At 45.6% G+C, this 23,617-nt stretch overlaps 1 protein-coding gene and 1 non-coding gene across 2 annotated transcripts in view; one reads left to right on the top strand and one right to left on the bottom strand.

Annotated features, from left to right (window-relative positions):
• TMEM163 (transmembrane protein 163) overlaps nt 1-23,617 on the bottom strand; it is a 237,086-nt gene that overhangs the window by 20,209 nt on the left and 193,260 nt on the right. Inside the window, exon 5 of the mRNA XM_036320248.1 lies at nt 21,557-21,653. Coding sequence (XP_036176141.1) covers nt 21,557-21,653 — 97 coding nt within the window. The remainder of the gene's footprint in view (nt 1-21,556; nt 21,654-23,617) is intronic.
• LOC118662307 lies at nt 8,790-8,895 on the top strand. Its single transcript, XR_004969692.1, has one exon. It is a non-coding gene; the product is annotated as a U6 spliceosomal RNA (small nuclear RNA).

Raw genomic sequence — 23,617 nt, 5'->3', positions numbered from 1 at the left:
TCCCCCAGAGGCAGCAGAGCTCAGGGCTCCCAGCCATCACTCACCTCCACCTTGGCAGCCTGACACTGTCAACTCCTCTAACTCTCTAGGCTGGAGCGTGGTGAATGCCACACGGCTCATTCTAGGGTCCAAAGGCAATGAGGGGAGAGTTATAAAGCCTAACTGGGGAAGCGTCCGTGAGCTGACAGGTAGTCATTGTCCGCCGGCTCAGGAGACCTCGGCCCGCCAGAGCTGGGCCTCGGTCAGCTTTTCTGCAGGAGGAGGCAGCCTGCGCTGCCCCCCACAAAGACTGGAGACCTGGCAGGCGCGTTCCTTATGGCCTGACCTACACCAATAAGTGATGATCTTTGCCAGCTCCTCTCAGCAACCACCCAACTGGACGAAGCTGACCCCCCTGCCTCACCTTTACCATCCCCCGCTTCTCTCCAGCCACTGGGCTTCCCCTGTTCCTCAACGTGATGGGCACACTCCTACTCAGGGCCTCTGCTCATGCTGTTCCCTCCCACCTCCTCACCCCTGTCATATCCCTGCCAAGTTTCACCTCAGTGAAGTGGTCCCTGACTGCAATCCTTCCCAATCCCTGATCTTTATTTTTTCTTAAAAGATAGCACTTTTCACATTCAAACACATGTATGGCTCTTTAAATGTAAAATTAATAGCATTGAAAACTTGGTTCCTGATTTGACTGGCCACATTTCAAGTGTTCAATAGCCAGATATGGCTAACAGATGTCTTACTGGGGAGTGCAGATTTAGAATATTCCCATCTTCACAGAAAGGCTTATTGGACAGTGCTGAGTTAGAAACAAGTTACTCCCTCGGAACTAGGATAAAGCAGTAGGTGGCCAGAAAGTGTGGTAGACAATGCAGGCCAGGAGCAGATGGAGATTGTAATCTGACAAATGGTTAAAAAGAAAACAGTAAACACAGACATGGGACCTGGAATTCAGCAATCACAGGGCTGAATCCATCACGATGGACTAACACTAGTGATCAAAAGGAACCTAGGGATTAGGATGTCTTTTTTTAATCATTGCATGCTTTTTAATGGAGGTATAGTTAACATATGATAAAATGTACAGGTTTTTTAGACATTCGATTAGATGAATTCTGTCAATGGTAACACCCATTTAACCACTCCTAAAACAAAAGGGAGAGCATTTCAGTTACCATAGAACAATGGTTCTCAACCTTGTGGCCCTTTAAATACAGTTCCTCATGTTGTGACCCAACCATAAAATTATTTTTGTTGCTACTTCATAACTGTAATGTTGCTACTGTTATGAATCATAATGTAAATATCTGATATGCAGGATGGTCTTAGGCGACCCCTGTGAAAGGATCGTTCGACTGCCAAAGGGGTCGCGACCCACAGGTTGAGAACCGATGCCATAGAGAGTTCCTTCATGTCCCTTTTCCACCCCCTGCAACCACTTTCTGACTTCAATTAAGGGGATTAATTTAGTCTTTTCTCAAATTTTATGTCAATGGATTCATACAGTACCAGACAGCTTTGCCTGGTTGTCTTTTATCAACATAATGCTTTTGAGACGCACCTGTGTTGCTGCAGGTCTCAGTAGGGTGCTCTGCACTGTCCTTGAGTCTCAGTGCTCAGTGCCACAGCCTCCCTGTGAGAGGCTTTCTCTAATCAGTGCCTCCTGGACACCAGGCTTTTTTATTTAGGTTCTCAGGGGAGATGCAAAAAACAGGAAGGAAGCTGGAGGGGCCTAATCATCTCCCCTCATAGGAGACCATCAGCTATCATGAAAGCTGCACCTTCAGGTCAAAATATCAGGGTGAAATGACCTCAGGCAGAGAAGCTGCTACAACAACCTCTCCCATCAGCATCTACCAGCAGCCTCTAAAACATTCAGTCCAATCACTGATCAAAACCTTGGCTGTCAGGATATCCCAATGCAACTTTCACACCCTGTCAACCTGCTGGCTAAAACCAAACTCCACCACTCCCCGGGCTATGGACTACATGCTTGTAGCCCCCACAATCATATGCTGAAGCTCCAACCCCCAGTGTGATGACATTTAGAAATGGGGATCTTTAGGGGTGATTAAGTCATGATGATGGGGCCCTTGTGAACAGGATTAGTGCCCTGACAAGAACAGACACAAGAGAGAGGATCTCTCTGGGCATTGTGAAGCACAGCAAGGTCGTCAACCACAAGCCAGGAAGAGGGCTCTCCCCCGACACCAAACCCACTAGCACCTCGGCCTCAGAATCCTCAGCCTCCAGAACTATGAAAAATAAATGTTTTAATCCTGATCAAGACACAGAGTAGGTAACCACTGTGCTTGCCTCCTCCCATGACCACATAAAAATTACAACTGAATTATAGAATAATCAACGTGGAGAACCATCTGAAGACTGGCTGAACGGAAGTCCTATAACTGAGGATATAAAGAAGCCACATGGAGACTGGTAGGAGGGGCAGAAACAAGAAATGAGCTGGCCCCACACCCACGTGTTGTGGTTGAGAATGAGGAGGGATATCTCAGCTACAGAGCGAGCCATCCCAGTCCCACACCTGGCTCCCCAGCCCAAAGCACCAGTGCTGGGAAGAGGAGCCCCCATAACATCTGGCTGTGAAATCAGCAGGGATCCATCCATCCAGGTGAGACAGAAGGCTGCTGGAAACTCAGGTGTCCTCTTAAAGGGCCCGCACACAGACTCACTTGCTCATAGGCACCCACGCTGGGCTTCAGCAAAGGGCTGGGGGGTGGGGGTGGGGGGTGTGAATGCCAGAGACATACAGGGAGAAACTGAATTATGTGGCTTCAGGGCAAAGGCTGGAGGGACAACCACATTGCCCCATATTGAACCCTCCCCACACACAGTCAACTGTAATCTACATTAACCTGGTGAACATGGGGTGACTACCCGAGACCCAGCCCCTCCCAACTCACACTCCTCCCAGGCTCTTTCAGCAGCAGACAGTTGACCTTAAAAACTCTCCAAGGTCCACAGGCCCCAAGCTGGCCTCAAGGTGCCTGTACCTTTTGCTGGGTGGCCCAGGCTCAGCAATGGTGCCAAATTTGAATCTGCCCTAACCTGGTGAGCACTACTCACCCCACCCTGGGGACTACCTGAGACCCCACTTCACATATTGCCCCTGGGCAGGCGGCAGGTGCAGCAGGCCTCAGGGTGCCCCATGCCTCCTGCCGAGCAGCCCCCAGGCCCAGCACAGGCAGCTACCAGCCACTGATTGCTTTGTAGCTCCTACCAGGCAGCCCCAGGCAGCAGCTGGCCTTGGCCTGCACTGGAACCCTTCCCAAGAGGCCCCCGAACCAACACAATAGGGCACCACCCAATTAGCACACCCGGGGCACACCCCAAAGGGGGTCTCGGCAGGCACCGAACCCTGCTGGGGTGAATCCGATGCTGGGGGGCCAGCCAATCCTCACAGCCAGTCAGTCTGAGGGTCAGCTCCACCCACTGATGTGCCAACAGCAATCAAGGCTCAACTACAACCCACACAAGGGACACCCCTGACACTCCACAGGTGACCAGGGAGGCTGTGCACTGGGCCCCACAGGTCACCTATGACACAGGCCACCCTGCCAAGACCGAAAGACGTAGCAGCTCTACCTCATACAGAAACAAACAAGGAATCAGCCAAAATGAGGAAATAAACATGTCCCAAATGGAAGAACAGGAGAACACTCTAGAAAAAGAACCCAACAAAATGGAGGCAAACTGATAGATAACAGAGCGCACAACCTTGGTTATAAGGATGCCCAGTGACCTCAGTGGGACACCCGATTATGTTTATGTGTTGTTTCTCATTATATCCTAATGCTGCCATCATACTTACTATGGAGATATACAGACCTGAACAGCTTTTATAACCCACAAAGAGAGAGCAAGGAGAAATAAATAAATGTCTGTTGGCTAAGCCCCCCAATCTATAATATTTTGTCATAGCAGCCAGACAGACTTATACATCCACCATCACTCCCGCCAGAAGAGCGGTGGGGGTGCGGGTTAACAGCTGTAAATCAAATTCACCTTCTGAGTGATTCACATCCTCACATAAGCTGAGCAGCCAGCCGCAGTTTCTAACACTGACAGAGCTCTCCACCCTGTCTGCCACACCCCCTCCCATCGTTCCATACAGCCCCCCATCATTCCATACAGCCCCCATCGTTCCATACAGCCCCCCATTGTCCCATACAGCCCCCCATTGTTCCATACAGCCCCCCATTGTTCCATACAGCCCCCCATTGTTCCATACAGCTCCCATCGTTCCATACAGCCCCCCATCGTTCCATACAGCCCCCATCGTTCCATACAGCCCCCCATCGTTCCATACAGCCCCCCATCGTTGCATACAGCCCCACCTCAAAGGCTTTTATTCATGGAGCTGCTCACAGGAACACCTTTCATAGGGATGAATTATTTTTCCACCACTTGTCACGTCCCACTTTAAGTTTATCCGTTATCATAGTGACACCAGGAGATGCAATTCCAGGTCACACTGAGCTGTGGTCACCACACCAGACACAGGCCCTGTGTGAAAATCCAACTCCCCCAGTCCCCCAAAGACCAACGCGTCCCCTTTCACCAGCTGTGTGACTGTACGTGGGGGGTGGGGACGCGCACTTGCTTACGCCTGCAAAAAAGTCGTCCTAATGAGGACAAATTTCAAACCGTCTGACACGGCCCTGCTATAGAATTACCCAGGGAAACGCTGGTGCTGGCTGAATACTCAATGCCTATCGATTTATGGCCCCAGGTGAAATGAAAAGTCACTCTAATCCTCAGATCTTTTTTTCCCCCAGCCCCATGCCCCAGGCAGATGAGAAAAGCTGGCAGTTGTGGAGAAAATTACGCCAAGCACAAGCTCTCAATTTCCCCTGGTTATTAAATTACATTGACAAATTGCCATGGATGCACATTAAATGACTTCACAATTTTAAAATTAACATATCAAAACATTCTGATATGGGGAGGGTCAAGAGCTAAGGGTTTGCAGCTGTGGCATCGGGTCATTGGTGTGGCCTACAGACCGAGAGCCCTTGGCCCCTGGTAATTTCCGGCTGGACTGGCCCACCTGCAAAGGGCGCAGATGCCCAGCTCCATGGATACTGTGAAGCTGAAGTTGGCAGAACCACGGGGTGCCACAGGCAAGGAGAGGGCAGTGTCGGTGGAGGCACTCTGCCTGCCCGGGGAAAGGGAGGGCATGTGACGGGCTTGGCTCCTGCTCTAAGATGCAGCTTCGTTTCTGTTAACCAAGGCATCAGCCGATTGCCCTTTGCTAATGCAGTTCAGGAAAGCAGGGCCCGCTGGGGGACAAGCACTCTGATGCCTGGACACTGCCAGGGATCAGAGCTGAGCCATTGTGGCCGGCCTCGCACACCTTCCTCCCTGGTGGGCATTTACAGGCAGTGACACCTCAGGGTCCCGCAAACCAGGACCAAGCATAGCAAGCCCTCAGTCAAACCCTCAGGACAAAAGGCATTGGCCCCAAACAGCTAGCAAAGTAACCTCTAGGATCAGGTCCCACCACTTGTGGTGTAGAAGGTACTCAAGCTTCCATCTGCCAGGCCTATGATCTACTGCCCTTCACACAGAAAAAATGCAGGACAGTCTCCCTCTATGCTCCTGATGGTTCTGAATTTCAATTTTGGCGAAATAAAAAGAGCAATTCACAATGGAAGACATTGCTTCCTCTATTAGAAAATTCCTTAAAGATCAGAAGGAATTGCGATGGAAAAGCATGGGGTGAACCCACATAGTCAGCCTAGTGAGGCCACTAATGGCAGCACAGGAGTTTTTATAAAGGCACGAACCCACAAGGACAAAGAAAACAGGAGAAGGACAACCGCCCTGGATTTGTGTGAGCTGGAAAAGCAGACAGAGGTGTGGTAGCTCCTTAAAGGGGCAGGGGGAACGGCATCCTAGGGCAAAGGGGAGGATGAGAGCAAGATGCCCAAACCCCAAGGGCTCAGGATCCATTCCACTCAGCACCCTGGAACGGGGAGGGGGGGGGGGCAGAGGTGAGACTAACAGCAGGAGGGTCCACTGACAATGTCCTCAGGAGCCCAGGTCCCTTCTCCATTGGGCGGTGTGATGGCCTATTCCCTGCAGGCAGGGAAGCGCTTACTGCAGAGAGCAAAACACAGGGTCTCCCCAGGCTGAGCTGAAGCAGGGTGACTGCCTGGAAAGGGGGGGGTGGGTGGGTTAAGGGAGTTGCCTTCTACCCTCAAAAGTGACTAGCCCAGGGGAACAGAGAACATGATTTAAGTGCATAAAGTAAAATGTACAGACGTATAAAGAAAACCAATTATACTTGCATTCATTTAATAAGACAGATAAACTGCTTTAGTCACAGAAGTGCTTCTAAGTTAATGTATTAAATAACAAAATCCATGGCAGATCTAATAAGTACAGTAGTTTTAAGCTGTGATAAGCACAAAAGATATGTTGAGATATCTGCCAAATCAACCTTAAATAAAAAAAAAATACCTGATTTGTATTTTGTTGGTGAAAAAGTCACACGCACTCTAATATTACAACTGTGACTGATTGCCTAATCTTAGAATGGAAGAAAATGTTAACAGTCAGATTGAGGCGAAATAAAAATAAAGACAATTTCTTTCCAATTAAAGTTTCCCTAAATTCCATGCCTGAACCCAAACACCAACTTAAAAAAGTCCCTGCCATAGAATTAAGATCACAATTGAAAAGTCTCGCTCACACACAATCATAAATATATTCTTAAATATACGCAGGCAGTCAATGATCACCAGACTTGGAAGCCATCTAATATGAAAGACAGAGACCTAAACAGGTAGAAAATGTCACTTGCCAACAATAGTAGGCAGAGAGATGAAAACTTTTAAAACCGATCATTAACATCATTAGAAATAGGAGATGCTATACTGTCATATGAGGAAAGGATACTATAAAAAGAATGTAGCAGGAAAAATAGTTTTTAGAATTTAAAAACATACTAACAGAAGTTAACAACTTTAAAAGCATCAGAAGATAAGGTTGAGGGAATCTCTCAGACGAACAAAAATTAAAATATAGGCGCTCTGGCCAGTATGACTCAGCTGGTTGGGCATCATTCTGGGCACCGAGGGGTTACTGGTTTGATTCCCAGTCAGGACACATTGGCATGATTTCTTGGTGAGGGACGTGCAGAAAGCAGTCAGTCCGTGTATCATTCTCACATTAATATTTCTCTCTCTCTTTCTCTCGCGCTCTCTCCCTCTTTCTTTCTCTCTCTAGCAATCAATAAAAAAATCATAAAATTTAAAAATTTTTTAAAAATATCTCTATTTAGTAATTGTTAAAAAATTAAAAACAAAATATAGGAGAAATAAATTAGAAGACCAGTGCAACATTTAATAATATAAAGCCTAAAAATATAAGAACAGAAAAAACAATAGCAAAACAAATAATAAAATAACTTAAGAAAATCTTCCAGGATTAAAGGACATGAATACCATTAAAGTTCTCAAAAGCAATATTAGAAATTAGAAGACAATGAATTAATGGCTTCAAAACTCTAAGAGTAAACTCATTTCCACCCAGGCAAGTTACCAAGTAAAGTCTGAAGATAGAATAACAACATTTCCAGACATTCAAAGTCTCAAAATGTTTGTCTTCCTTGTATCTGTTCTGAGGAAGCTACTGGAGGATGGAGTAGCCTAGGAAAGGCACCAACATGGGGTCCAATGAGATACAACCTAAGAGAAAGGGAACTGAATCCCCAGGATTACAAGGCCTGGGATCCTAAAATGACAGCTGTAGAGCGGACCCGGAGTGTGCACGTGTGTGTGTGCGTGTGTGTGTGTGTAATTTATATTATATATTCCTTTATTAGCATGAGAAAATACACAATGTAATGCAAGAAAGGAAAAAATAAAGCAAACAAGACTCCTGGGCTCAGCTATGAATAACATTTATAATCTTAATAATAACAATGTTGAATACTGATCTAATCAAAATAACCATGTAAATGTATTGGGAGGTAATTAGGCAAGGAAATGATTAAAGGGCTAAACAGAATAGGAAGTCAAGACATCATGCCAATAACCGAGAAAGCAAGAAGTAACAACACATGCATGTTACTTAGAGATGGAAGCTGGAAGGAGCTATAAACAGTCGCCCCTGGAGAGGGGGTTATTTTTTTATAATGAGTCTTGCAGAGTAATTGGCTGCTTGATTATATGCAGGTACAACTTGGGTAAAAACAAACTCAAGGTAAAGAAAATGTTTCAGGGCAGTGATTGCTGAGTGTATTAGTCAGAAAGCAAACCAGCAGGAGAGGAGTGTCAGACATGTAGGCAAGGAACTGGCTATGTGACTGTGGGGCTGACCCAGGGGAGTCAACCAAAAAAATGAGTTCGAGTGTCACCTCTGACACGCGTGTCATAGGTTCGCCATCACTGCCCTAGGAGCACTCACTGGTGGTTCAGTCACTAAGGGACCTTTCTCACACTTATAAACAACTGGGCTCCATCAGAGGTCCCTACCTGGCCAAGGGTAGGTTAGTCCAGAACCTGAAAGCCACCTCACACCTTGAAGGTACAATGTGGAACATTGCCACGCAGAACACACTTCTGTGCAGACTAACTTGGCCAACTTCTTACGTAAGTGACCATTTTGTCTCTCATAGGAAACAAAACAAAACAGGAAAAAAAGACCAACAGCAAAAAACAAAAAGGAAAAGTAAGCAAACATAAACGCACTTACCCACCCAAAAAACTGCATGTGAACAAAATGAAGGCGCCACTAAAGGTAAGAACTTACTAAACCAGAGAGCAGAGCTCGCTTCGCAGCACATATACTAAAATCGGAAGGATACAGAGGAGGTTAGCATGGCCCCGCGTACGGATGACCCGAAAAAACACACCAAAAAGCCAGAAAGCAAATCGACAGACTTGATCTGCAAAGTAAAATGCAGGTTTTAAAAAAAGAAATGCAAGAAACTTCCTGCAATCTAGCTAAAGATACACAAAGCAAGGCCACAGATGGACATGGGCAACACAACAGAGCCCATAAGTACAGGTGGATTAGAGATGATAAAAAGTCATTTCAAACTATCTGGAGCAACTTTGTTGCAATAGACTTAAAAGCCCAGACCCATGTTCGGCAAACTGCGGCTCGCGAGCCACATGCTGCTCTTTGTCCCCTTCAGTGTGGCTCTTCCACAAAATACCACGTGCGGGCGTGCACGTACAGTGCGATTGACACTTCGTGGCCCATGCGCAGAAGTCGGTATTTTGTGGAAAAGCTGGTATTTTGTGGAAGAGCCACACTGAAGGGGCCAAAGAGCCGCATGTGCCTCGCGAGCTGCAGTTTGCCGAGCCGCAGTTTGCCGACCACTGGCCTAGATCAAATAAGCAATTTTCTAGAAAAACAAAGTTTGAAAATTGTTCTAAAAACATAAACTATAACAATATTTAAGGTGGCAGGGGGAACAACTCAACAATAATACCAACAATAATAGAAGCAACAAACACCTATTGTAGCACCAAGGGCTGGGCACCTTTTAAATGCTTGTTCCATGCACTGACTGAGCGGACCCTTACAATTCCATGACACAGGCACTAATGTTAACTTTACAGATGAGAAAACTGTAGTCAAAGAAGTGCAGTAACTTGTCCACGTCTCTCAGCTACTTTACCCAGGAAGTCTTGGCTGCAGAGTTCACTGGCTCAATTTTGCAGGTAAGTTCTACTAAGACCTAAAGGGGCAAATAATTCCTGCATTATAACCAGAGCACAGAAAGAGAAAAAAGAAAGCTACATCATAGATGAGTCAGATCATGCATATTCCAAATGAGAAAATGGAGACTTTTATGTTATATGCATTTTACCCCAGTCAAGAAATATATGTCTTGAATAAGAAGAAAAAGAGTTCTGGCCAGTGTGGCTCAGCTGCTTGGGCACCATCCCGTGCACCAAAGGGTTACTGATATGATTCCTGGTTGGGGCACGTGCCCAGACTGCGGGCTCAATCCCTGGTGGAGAGAGAGCGAGAGGCAGCTGGTCGATGTTTTGTTCTCACATCAATGTTTCTCTGTTTCCCTCTTCCTTCCTCTCTCTCTAAAAAATCAATTTTTAAAACACTTTTTTTAAAAGCCACATAACTCATACAGGGTGGAGCAAAAGTAGGTTTACATATGAAAAATAATACAATAATTAAAAAATAATAATATAAGAATAAACTCTCTTTTTTGTACTCACAACTGTAAACCTACTTTTGCCCCATCCTGCATGTGGTACACAAGGACGGGGCTTCAGACCAATGTCACTCACGAGCACAGATGCAAAAACCCTAAATCAGCGGTCACCAACCTTTCAGACCTCATGGGCCACCAGTGGTCTGCAAACCACCGGTTGGCGACCACTGACCTAAATGAAATTGTAAGTGGAAACATAACAATGGATAAAAAAAATAGGACTTTCTGGACAAATAAGGTTTATCCCAAGAATGTAAGGATGCCTCAATATTAGAATATTGACTCAAAACATGAACATCTTAAAGAAAAAGAAACATCTCAGTATAAACAGAAAAAATACTCAAGATTCAACAGCTATTTGTGATTTTTTTAAAAAAAAATTCTAAGTAAAAAAGAAGTCAAATAGTCATTTCTTGACTCCAAAATCAGCACCAAACTATTAAATATTGTTTTAAAGATCTTGGATAATAAGTAAGACAAGGAAAAAAGAAATATGAGAATTGTAAGAAGAGCCAAACCATCATTATATAATATACCCAACACAATGTGATAACCAAAAATAATTTTAGAAAAGTCATTAAGGTTACAGGTTAGCAAAACCAAAAGTATTCAAATACCATTAGATTTTTTATGCAATAAATATTTAGAAAATGAAACAAACATTAACCCTTAAAATAGCAACAAACTGCACAAACTATAAGGGAATAACCCTAATAAAAACGTGTAAGATCCTTACAAAGAAGATTACAAAATGTCACTACAGGACATAAAAGAAAACATGAATGGAGAGAGATGAAATAGAAATGAGGATTCAATAGCTAAAAGGAGCCAATTTACTCAAAATTAATACATTGAATGCAACCTCACTCAATACTACAACAGAATGTTTCATTAAATTTGCAAACTAAGCTGGAAATTCATATTGAGTACTACAAATGTAACATTAGTCAAAACCATTTTGAAGATCCCAGAAAAGAGGGACCAAGCATTAAGACTTACTGCAATTATAGAAATGTTAAAGTATAACACTGGAAGAGAACCCACAGGCCCACAGCATGGAACATGACTGGCTCAGGTCCAGAGATGGCCACGCACCCATGGGGATTTGGCATCTGATGGAGGTGGTTTTTGACATGGAGTCAGGAAAGTCCTATGTTCATATAAGAAAAATAATCAACAAAACTGGATCCCTACCTCATACCATACACACATAAAAATTCTAGACAAATTAAAGATCCAATTTTAAAGTCTATTTTTATATGTATTTAAAAAATAAGAAGATATTGGCATAGATCTTTATCACATCCTGAACCCCCAACTTCTCCAATAAAACAAAACCACCACAAACCCATAAAAGAAGGGATTGATAAATTTGGTTACAGCAAAATGAAAGGTGGAGGTGGGGGTGAGGGGTGTCTAATAACAAAAAATACGCAATATTAAAAAGAAAAACAAGGCCCTAACCGGTTTGGCTCAGTGGATAGAGCGTCGGCCTGTGGACTGAAAGGTCCCAGGTTCGATTCTGGCCAAGGGCATGTACCTTGGTTGCAGGCACATCCCCAGTAGGGGGTGTGCAGGAGGCACTGATCAATGTTTCACTCTCATCAATGTTCCTAACTCTCTATCCCTCTCCCTTCCTCTCTGTGAAAAATCAATAAAATATTTTTTTTAAAGAAAAACAAGCTATCAAGAGAAATTATTTGCAACTTGTATACAACAAGACTGGTGCTCAGAACCTATAAATAACTCCTAAAAACCAGTAAGAAGACAACAGAAAAATGGGTGAAGAATGTATAAAGAAGCAGTTTGTAAAAAACACACAGACAATAAACATAAAGAAGTATAATCAACTTCACCAATAATCAAGGGGAAAAAAAACTAACAATAAGTATCATTTTTCAGCCAAGAGACTGGAAAACTATAATAAACTAGAGGCTCAGTGCACGGATTAGAGAGGGGGGCAGGCCAGGCCAAGGGACCCCACAGGTGCACGATCAGGCCTGGGGAGGGATCAAGGGAGGGCTCCAGGGCATGTCTGGCCCATCTTGACCAGTTCCAATGGACCAGACCCCAGCAGCAAGCTAACCTACCAGTTGGAGCGTCTGCCCCCTGGTGGTCAGTGCACATCATAGCAACTGGTCAAACAGTCGAACACTCAGCATATTAGGCTTTTATTATACAGGAAAAGATCTGAAGACATCATGAAGCATGGTGACATTCTGAGAACGTAAATTGGCACAGCCACACTAAAGGGCAATTTGGCAGGATCTACTATCCCAAAATTCCTCTCCTACATGTTTACCCAGAGAAACCCCATCTGCACACACTACACATTACCATGATAGTACAACTATGTTCATTCCAACATTTGTAATAATCAACAACTAGAAACTACTCAAATGTTCCACAGGGGAGTGGCTACAATACCTGAATGTATATGATAGGTGTTAACACCATACATATTCTAGATCTTAAAAACATGTTGTGCCCTATCCAATTTGGCTCAGTGGGTAGAGCGTTGACCTACAGACTGAAAGGTCCTGGGTTCGATTCTGGTCAGGGCATATGCCTGGACTGGAGGCTTGATCCTCAGTGGGGGGTATGCAGGAGGAAGCCAATCAATGATTCTCTCTCCTCATTGATGTTTCTATCTCTCTCTCCCTCTCCCTTTCTCTCTGAAATCAATAAAAACATTTTAAAACAACATGTTGAGTTAAAAAGTTGTGGTGTGATATGTACAATACCCATTCACGTAAGAACACACATCATTGTATATTTTATGGATACAAATAGGTCTCATACAAAACCAGGGGTGATGGTCAAGCTGCCTCACCTGGATCTCACCTGCTCCCATGCATCACTAGCACTGCGCTCAGAACAGAACGCAAGGCTATGACTGCGGGGAGTGGTCTCGGATGGGCCTCTCCCACAGCCTCTCTGCTAGCTTGATTCTCCCGCAGGGGTGTGAAAGTGTCCACAGCACAGACTGCTTAAGGTTCCTTGAAAAATAAGCTCCTCTTGGTTTTAGCCCCTTTCTAAGTAGGATTCTGGCCGGCTGCCTGGGATAGCCAAGGGCCTCACGTATACATGAATTGATTCATTCAATATACATTTACCAACATACATGTGTTAAGTCCCTACTACATGCCAGGTTCTATTTAGGGCTGGAAAGACAGTGAATCTTAGTCCTTAGAGAGTTTAGTCTATTCAGGGAGACAAGTAGGAAGAAAATGACACTGTCTTGTGGTTAGAGCGCGGGGTGTCTCGGGAGCATGGAGGACGGGCACCTATATTGGGGCTGCGTGATGTCTGGGGAACTCCAGATGGAGTGGTGCGGGGTCAGGTACAACAGGACCGCAGCAGAACCCGAGGGCAGCACTAACTTTCCCCACGCTGCTCTCACCAGTCCGCGGGTGGCGGGGAGCGTAGAAGACCACCGCCCGCCCAGTGAGAGCTTCTACTCAGCGGCTCCTCTGACAGCTGCCTCTCATGCTCCCTCTCGTTGCAACAGCCCCCCCCCCACCACCACCACCAAGCATGAAGAGGAAGGCCCAGGGTCCCTCCCAAAGGGCTGCCTTCGCAGGTGCCGGCAGCCTGGTTTTCAGTTCTGCCTCTTCACTGAGTCCATGGGGCTGGGTGACCAGAGAGCCCACTGTACCAGGATTATTCAAGGACCAAGAATCCTTACCCAGTGCCCCAAAACTACTTCCCCAAAAATTCCAAATTTCCCCTAACAATTCAGTAGCACGTGTGGCTTTGTCACCAAATACTCATATCCTGACTGTTCCATAGTGACAGCTCTGCTGCTGGGACGGCAGGCGGAGTGTAGGTGAGGCAGAGGGGAGCCGTCACTGGGGGAACAGAATCCCCGAGGCTTCCTGCGGGGAGGGACTGTGAGCACCATACACACAGGGGCGCCTTAGTCCAAGCCCGGGAAATAAAAGGCATTCAGTGCCATTCCCTTCATTAGCTGAACAATGAACAGAGAAACAGGGAAATGCTATGAGGACTGCATTGTCCATATTGCACTTAGGGAAGTGAATGAAAAAAGATTTACTTTAAAATGTTCAACACCTTCCAAAGCTAGGACAGTGCTCTTAAAGCCTCAGAGAAAGAGAGATACCAAATTAGAAGTGCGGAATTCTCACATTCCAAATGGAAAGACAAGTGCCAAGAGATTAAATACATTTCCCAAGGTCAAGCACAAAAGCATCTGAATAGCAAAGTACGCAATCTTGCCTTAGCAACACACATCGTTAATAAACACTAGTGTCCTTAAATACACAGATGCCCCTCAATTAGACTGGGGGATGAAGAGGAGTGGGCACCTTTCTCTCCCTCCTTCCCTCCCTCCCTCTCTTCCTTTCTCTTCTCCGTTTTTGTTGCCATAACCCAGCAGCCTCCCAAGGCGGGTTTTCATAGTATTTGTCATGTGGGAGTCTTCAAGGCCACTGGGAAAATGGATGGGGAGGGAAGTGGGGGGTCACTCCCATACAGTAGTTGGAAAATTCTAGACTTGAAGTTTATTCAGAATCTTCTGTTAGACTGAGTCTCGGCCATATTTCCTCAATCAGGAAACTGAGCGTGTTGTATTAGCTTTTCTTGAAAGCTGACTTTCAGGACTCATACTCTGTGGTACTCCAGGAGGCAATCCACAGGAGAGAAGAGCCCTGTCAAAACACCTGGCTCTGTTCATGTATGTGAGTGTGTGTGTGTCTATGTAAATGTGTGTGCTTGGGTCTCTGTATGTCTGTGTGTGTCTGTATATGTTTCTGTGTGTATGTCTGAGTGTGTGTCTATACGTGTGTGTGTCTATATGTGTCTACATGCGTGTTGGTGTGTATCTATGTATGTGTGTGTCTGTCTGTATGTGTGTCTATATGTGTTTGTGTGTGTATGTCTGTGTGTATCTGTCTGTGCGCCTCTGTGTGTCTTTGTATATGTGTGTATCTCTGTGTGTCTGTTTCTGGGGGAAATTGTTCTATTTCTTTATCTGAGGATTTCTTTCCTCTGTGAAATGGCAGTGAGTCGAACACCCTATATGCTTCAGGAAAACTGTGGTCTAACAAGACAAGCCGAAGGGCCTTCTTGAGGTGGAAACACACACAGGGGCCTGAGAGACTGAAGACCACAGCGTGAAGGACGGTGCAGAGACACGTCGCCTTCTGAGGAGAGTTCAATGCTAACACAGCGAGGAGAAGAGAACCAGCCAGCATTTCCTAGGTAACACCTGAACTGGCAAGCAAACCCACTGTGTGCCAGAGACCGAACGGACCGGCGACCACGCATTCAGGTTTAGAACCGTGAACCCTCTGGGAGCCTGAGCCACGGCAAGTGTACCCTGTGAGTGCTTCTGGCAATGCCTGAGGCCAGCACACTCCAGCACAGCGCCCCTCACTGGGACCTGCGGCCACAGCTGCCATGCTTAGCCTGCTGCTTACCCTTCCCTCTCATCACACACCTTGTCTTCATATGGCTACCTATTTATAGTGCGACTTTTAGCGGTGCTGTCAACATCCCAGGTACCGGATGTATGGGTTACAGTCAGGAACACAAGGCCTTTCTTCATGGCAACTTGAAATATTTATTTTACACAGATCTGAGCAGGATTCCTCTTGGCCTAGCAACGTGAGGTCATTAGGGGCCAAGCTCAGCCTCTGGATGTACTTGAACAGCATATATTGAAAATGTACAGGCTGATCAATGTTGACATGGTTTTATGTCCAAGAAACCATCACCAAAAGCAAGAGAATATTTCCATCACCCCCTAAAGTTTCCTTGTGGCTATTTAATAAGCACCCCCCCACACACACACCCCATCATCCCCAGGCAACCACCACCTGCCTTCTGTTACTATAGATTAGTTTGCAGCTGAAATGTTATATACATTTCACATATACAGGTGAAATGCTATGTACATGTTCCTTTTTGCCTTGCTCCTGGTGCCCGCCTTTATTATTTTGAGGTTATTCCATGTTGTTGTACGGGTTAATGCTGAGTAGTATCCCATTATGTGGATATACCATAATTTGTGTATCCATCACTTACTGATATACATTGGGGTTGTTTTCAGTTTTTTGACGTTAGAAAGAAAAATGCAATAACCATTTGTGGAAGAGTCTGTGCAGACATATATTTTAGTTTCTCTTGGGTAAACCCCTGAGGGTGGAATGGCTAGATCATCTGATAAGTGGATGTTTAACTTTTTAATGAACCTCTGAACTGTTCTCCAATGTGGATGAACCGTCTCACTCTCACCATCAGTACATGAGGGCTGCCGATGCTCCACACATTTGCTTTTCTTAATTCGGGCACTCCAGTGGGTAGGTAGTGGTAGCTTATAGTTGTTTTAATTTGTGATGCCCAGAGGATAATGTTGAGCATTTTCTTGGGTGCTTACTGGCCATTCATTTATCTCTTGTCTTGTGAACTGTCTGTACTAATCTTTTGCCAATCTTCTTATTAGGTTGTTTGTCTTCTTATTAAGCTGTTCTTTCTACACTGTGGATACAAGTCCTTTGTCTGCTCCATGGGTGTTGTCTACGCTGTCCTGTTATTTTCATAATGGCGTCTGGGAGGAACAAAGCTTTTTCATTTTGATGAAGTCCAATTCTTGATGTTTTGATCTTATGCTTCATACATTTGGTACTGGATTCAACAAACCTTTGCTTAACCCAAGGTTACAAAGACTTTCTCCTTTCTTTTCTTTTAGAAATTTTAGAGTTTTAGGTTTTCCATTGAGCTTTATGGCCCATTTTGAGTTAATTCGGATATAAGGGTGGATGTCCACCTTGTCCATATGGCTATCCAGGTCCGGCTGCTCCGGCGCCATTCCTTGTAGAGATTTCACTCTCCTCCACTGAACTGCCCTGGCACCTTAGTTGAAAACCGGTTGGCCAGATATGTACAGACCTATTTCTGGGCTCTCTCTGCCTTGAACGCTCTCAGCCAATAATAATCAACTTCCCTCAGTGCTCAGCTCTCTTCTACTTGGAAGCCGGTAGGTCCTTGTCTCAAAGATGAATAAAGAGGTCAGTCTTGCTTAAGTACTAGGATTATTCTGTTTGCAGTAACAAGGGTGGAACACCACTGATAGTCTGACCGGGTTTCCACCTTTCGTTGCACGGTGCTGGGAGAGGCTGGCTGGGGGGATGTGGAGGACCTTGACTGTGTGTGATTGTTTTGTGTGTGTGTGTGTGTGTGTGTTTAAAGTACTTGTCAACGCAGGTCCCAAATTAAACTTCGAGTTATGCTTGAGAGCGTGTCATACTGGAAGACGAATCTCTCTGTTGCTGATGGCGCATCCAGGATTTAGAGGTTATTGCTCAAGGAGGAGCTTACAGCATTACCGACTGACTCTGAGCTGAGTACAGTGTCACTGAGGTCATTTCCTGGACTGCTCAGTCCAGTCTAAGCTTCCAAAACTAAAGGCACCAAAAGGTCCACCAACTTCTCTAGTCCAGTAATATCAGCCAACACTTACCCAGTAGTTATGTGCTAATAAGCACGTTACTTACATCTTCTTATTTTGTTTGCTTAACAATCCTACAAAAAAAGGTGCTGTTATTTCCATTTTATGGACAAAGAAAGTGAGGCCGAAAAAGGTGGAGCAACCTGCCCAGGTTTCTCCAGTTAGGAAGTCACAGAGTTGAGATGTGTCCCTAACTTTAGCTCCGTGTCCTCACCCCACAGGTGCAACGCTCCAGGTACTGAGGGAACCTCAGAAATGCACCCGCGTGGACCAGGCACTTGCCCCGGAGACCTGGGCTGACAGGCTGTGAAACTGCTCACCCGGCCCCAGAACTGCTTTCCTGCCCACCCACCATTCCCCGAATTTCCTTCTGTTCAATACCTCCTACCTCAAAAGGGGCCCAATCTGAAATGACCTCAGGCCATAAATGGGAGTAACTCTGATCAGAAATTTAGAAATACAAAAAATCAGAATGTTTAGGGCAGCAGCCACTAGAGTTAGCACTGTCATCTTAGGACAATTATTTTATTATATTTTTAATATATTTTTATTGATTTCAGAGAGGAAGGGAGAGGGAGAGGGAAATAGAAACATCAATGATGAGAGAGAATCATTGTTCAGCTGCCTCCTGCACACCCCACTCTGGGGATTGAGCCCACAACCCGGGCATGTGCCCTGACTGGGAATCGAACCATGCATGACCACCTGGTTCAGAGGTCGACACCCAACCACTGAGCCACACTGGCCCAGCAAATGCCTGGACTGTGGGCTCAATCCCCAGTAGAGGGCGTGCAGGAGGCAGCTGATCAACATTGCTCTCTTATCGATGTTTCTAAGTCTCTCTCCTTCTCCCTTCCTCTTGCTCTAAAACCAATAAAAATATAGTATTTTTTTTTTTAAAGAAAAGAAAGCAAGTTGCCAGGGGAACAGGCCTAAGGTAGGAAAAATGCTGCTTCTGGCAAACCCACAGTAACAACCTGACAGAAATGACATGTAAAGAAAGCAATTCTGTAGGGAAGGGAAGGGAAAAGAAGGGAAGGGAAGGGAAGGGAAGGGAAGGGAAGGGAAGGGAAGGGAAGGGAAGGGAAGGGAAGGGAAGGGAAGGGAAGGGAAGGGAAGGGAAGGGCGAAGAGCGAAGCTGTAACTCTGACCTAAAGTCATAATATGTAGGCGCTAACCACCAGTCTCCCTGTTTTCAACCACCACACCATGAGCAGCCAAAAGCCATGCGTTATTGGGCCCATGTGAAATTGTCCACCCACTCCCAGCCAGAACTTCAAGTTTTTAAATCAGTTGCCAATTTATTTCACATTAAACACAAGGTTTCCACTTTCTCTTAAAAACTTGGAAGATTTGACCACCCCAGGCCCACAACCTCACAGGGCATCTCCACCAGAGGGCAGATCCTTAATCCGGGAGCACGCTTTCTAGGTGCCACGGACCTAGGCAATTCTCTAGTTTTTGAGACTGGCTCTGGGGGGCATCTGAGTTTGTGACTCCTCATTTGGGATGAGGCACTGTGTAAAAACACTCATTTTGAATGTCGGCAGGGATTGGGGGTTGGGGGTCTGGCTATAGCCTGCTGGCTTCCACAAAATTTCTAGAGCAGACACAGGGAACCCAAAGACCAATACTGAACTATCATCAGCTATAAGCCTGCAGCATTTACCTGGCCTCACGTGCCACTCAGCTGATACGAAGGCCTCCCCTCTGGAGAAGGGAGCTCACACAGCTTGAAGGCGCCTTTGATACCTTTCTATTACTCCAATGGCTTTTAAAAAACAACACAACAGCCCTAGCTGGTTTTGCTCAGTGGCTAGAGCGTTGGCCTGTGGACTGAAGGGTCCTGGGTTCGATTCCAGTCAAAGGCACATGCCCGGATTGCGGGCTTGATTCCCAGTAGCGGGCGTGCAGGAGGCAACTGCTCAATGATTCTCATCATTGATGTTTCTATCTCTCTTTCTCTCTCCCTTCCTCTCTGAAATCAATAAAAATATATACTAAAAAAAACCACACCAACTATTAAACAAACCCCTCACTTCAGAGTTGTTAAGGGGCAACAATGAATGGGTGTAATTTTTAAGTCCCACGCTAAGACTGATAACGATGCAGTGGGCTGAGTTCCCCAAGGACAGGTCCAGGCTTGGGCAAAATTGTAGAGTTATTCACCCTCTCTGACCCCCGCCTGGGAATTTAGACCTCAACGTGGAATTCAAGTTGGAGTATTTGCACCATAAGATATGAGACTGTTCCCAGTTAAAAATGGTTCATCTATCAAGAGGAAAAGCAAGCAGGGCCCTGCAAGGGTTGGTCTGCGAGCACAGCTCTCCATTGCATACCAAGCTGTCCTGCTGGAAACACATGTTTACGCCTAAAGAAGTGTGTCAACTAGCCGGGGGCTGGAGCTCCCCACCAATAAGCATTACTGAGTGGAGTCAGATTTCTAGACCCTGTAAAATGCAAATATTTTACAGGGTCTAGAACGTCTTAATTAATCACACTAATACTTTCACGTCTACACTTCACATAAGCGTCTGATTCTGACAGAACAGAACACAGGATCACAAGTCTGTTGGAGGGAAAAGATGAAAAAGTCCAGGATCCTAGGCCACCAGGAAGATCAGGGCAAGACAACGATAGTGAGATGAAGAGCACAGACGATTATAAACAGTAATACTTGCTGAGCTAGCTCTGCTAAAAAACACTAAACACATTCCTACCCCGGTACCCATCTTCCCTTCCTGTCACTGAGAAATCAGAGAACAAGTGTTTCCGTCTGTGATGATAAATAAGGGTAAGATCCTGATGAGTTTCTAAAGGCATGGCTCTGCCTCAGCGTGGGGGCAGGACAACCTCACGCAGTTGCTTTAATAGCTCCGTGAAATGCAGTACCATGTTCTGCTTCGCTTTCACCTTCCCCATAAACACATGCGCACACACGCACGTGATACATTGCCTCAGAAGGGATTAACATATATTTTTCTAAAAGTAAACTTAAAGGGCTAATAATTTAGGCCTTATATTAGCAGGGTTCATTTAGCTGAGCGCAAATCAAATCACCTGAGAGACCTTTCTTTTGCATTTAAATCACTATCTACCTTGTCCAGGGTGAGGCAAAAGTAAGTTTACAGTTGTCAGGACATGAAACACAGAGTGTATTCTTGTGTTATTATTATTTATTAATTATTGGATTATTGTCCATACCAACAAGTGTAAACCTGCTCTTGCCCTACCCTGAATAGGGAACCATGGCAATGGCAGCATCTCCATTTCCTGGTTCATAAATCAACTGCCTTATATAAATACTGTAAAAGTATTTCTTTTCTTTCGTAAAAATATTTCTTTTCTCAGCATTTATAAGGAGAGGGGGGAAAAAGAATCAGAGTGCAGGTGACACATCTCACCCCGAGAACAAAGCAGTCAGACACACTTCAGTATGAAATTGTGTCTCCAATTTCTGCATTCCGATGCCAGTTGTGCCAGAAAACCTAAACAGGCTCATGCATCAAGTTGCAAAGGAAAAGATAATTCTTATTACAACAGTCGTTAAATGGACAGAGAATAATAGATATCAACAACACAGACTGGCTCACTCTGCTATAAAGTCAGCCCATTTCTCTTTACATAAAAGACATCTCATTTTAAAAATAGTCAGAAATCTAAGGCGAGGGACACAGAACCCAGTACAGGCTCAACTATTTTAAGTCTTTTCATCTTGCCCAGTGCTTCTCTGCCCCAAGTAATTCACATTCTGCAAAGAGCTCCTCAGGACTCCCAACATGTGGAGCATACTCTCTCCACCTGCCCAACTTTCCCAGTAAACCTGTGAAGAGGGGGACACAGGAGGGAGTGTGAAGAAAGAAGAAGGACCTTACCACTTCTGGGAGCAGCTTAATGGAGAGGTCATGGATGGCTTTGATCACTATACATAAGGATGACAGAAGGAATATCACCCCCAGGATGACACAGGCTCTGCAAAGAAACAAAACATTGAGACACGTAACTGGAAGGACTCCACCTGCCGATTTACACAATGACAGGGACAATGACACAACCCGAGGCACTGGGACCAGCCGTTATTTGCCATATTCCCACTATAACCACCCACTGTCTCAGAATTGATAGTGAATCATTTCTAAGAAAATGATTCAGAATTTTATCACCAAAATCAACCCCATGGGGAAGAGACTCCGACATCCTACATCATCTCACAGCTTCCCATGAATGCTGGCATGGAAGAATCTCCAAGGCCATGAGTTCCAAACCACCCACCCCCCACACCCTCTTGGCAACCCAGTTCATGCCTCCTCCGGCCAGAGGGTGCAGAGTTCATTAGCAAAGAGTGGAGGCTCTAGCATGAGATACCCCAAGCTCTACCATTTAACATTTGCTTGATCTTGATCAAGCTACTTAACTTCTTTAAACCTCTATTTTCTCACCTGCCAAATGGGAATATTTTCTACCTGAAGACGAAATCAGATAATGCACAGAGCATAAAAAAGTAAACCACGAATACTGGATTAAACATAGGAAAACAAAAGCCCACCCTAGGTGTCTCCCTCTGGTGATAAGACACCTTTGAATTACAGAGTATTTATGGTGAGATGGAGCAATTCTTGGGGAAGAAATGAGGGGAAATAAGTTAGGATGAGGTCCGCTAAGACACCCAGCACAGGTGAGGAAGTTAGGGATGAGGCCAAGGGTGGGGTGTGGGAGCAGCAGGGAAGTCTATGGGGCTCAGGACCTAGGAGCTGTCTCTGGCTCCCAGACACAACAACTCACAGGAGAAAGAAAGATAGAATATGGAAGTAAGTATGAGGAAATGATAGTAACAAGGGTCAAAATGCCAAATGAAAATGAAGAGACAGAGGAGAGATTAAAAAATTCGAGAATGACCAAGGTTAACTCTAGATCATTCCTGTCCCACCCTGATGCCTCCCATCTGGCAGCCTCCTCAGCCTTCTTCCTTCACCAGTAAATAAAACCATCTCTCATTATCCATCTTGGATTTCCTTCTCTGGACTGAGAAATGGCCCGAAGTTTCCCGCATAACATTGAAGTGGCACCTATTTAGAATTCTAACAAATAGAGTTCTAATAAATATGTTCCCTAAGCCTAGACATCAGAAACAAGCAGGTCAGCACGCTGCTCAGAGTCTACTCGGCAGGCTTCTCATCCACACGCCAGCTGTAGGTTTCATTCTTCCAACAACACAGATAGAAAGAAGGCATCATTGCTGGCCGGGGCGAACCACAAAAGAGCACCGAGATGTAGAAAAGGTAATGAATGGGCTGAGTGGGGGTCTTGGACAGGCTGGCCCTATAAACCAAATGGAGATCCGCCATGGGTGCCTTATATCCCCAGAAGGAGCGGCGAAGGGGGCCGCAGCCGAGAGGGGAGCAGTACAGGGATGAGGTGTGCCTGCCGGAGACCCTTTAGTGATGAGATACTGGGGCAAGGCCAGGGATCCCCAGGGGGTGGTGGATCACTGCCCTCCAGGCACTGGCCCCTGAGTCCCAGCTGTGCCCCTGGGGAAGACGGCTATGGGCCAGCTGTACCCAACACCCAAGGTGACCATTTCTACCTGCAAACAAAGGGGACCCTGAGAGGTCCCATTACAGGAAAGGTGCCTATAGTCAGCATAAGCTTCCAGGATAAGGTTTGTGATGTGGGATTTTTCACTCCATTCAAAAAACTCCCGAGTGACTAGAAGAGACTTTGATCCACCCTCTCCGATAAATCCAACCACCAACTCAGTGCTTCTCAACCCCGAGGGCACCCTGCACTCACCAAGGGCTTTTCCTGACAGTTGCCCAGAGACCACACCCGCGTCCACCCCCCTCTCCCCTCCCTAATTTTATCAGAATCTCGGGGAGGGAGGGGGTGAGATTTGTTTAAAAGCTCCCCAGGCAAGTCCCCTCTCCATCGGGGCCGAG

The sequence above is a fragment of the Myotis myotis genome, unplaced genomic scaffold (genome assembly GCF_014108235.1).
Source record: "Myotis myotis isolate mMyoMyo1 unplaced genomic scaffold, mMyoMyo1.p scaffold_m19_p_8, whole genome shotgun sequence".
In the NCBI taxonomy this organism is placed as follows: domain Eukaryota; kingdom Metazoa; phylum Chordata; class Mammalia; order Chiroptera; family Vespertilionidae; genus Myotis; species Myotis myotis.
Note: the sequence above shows the minus strand (reverse complement) of the source record. Positions and strands in the feature narration are given on the sequence as shown.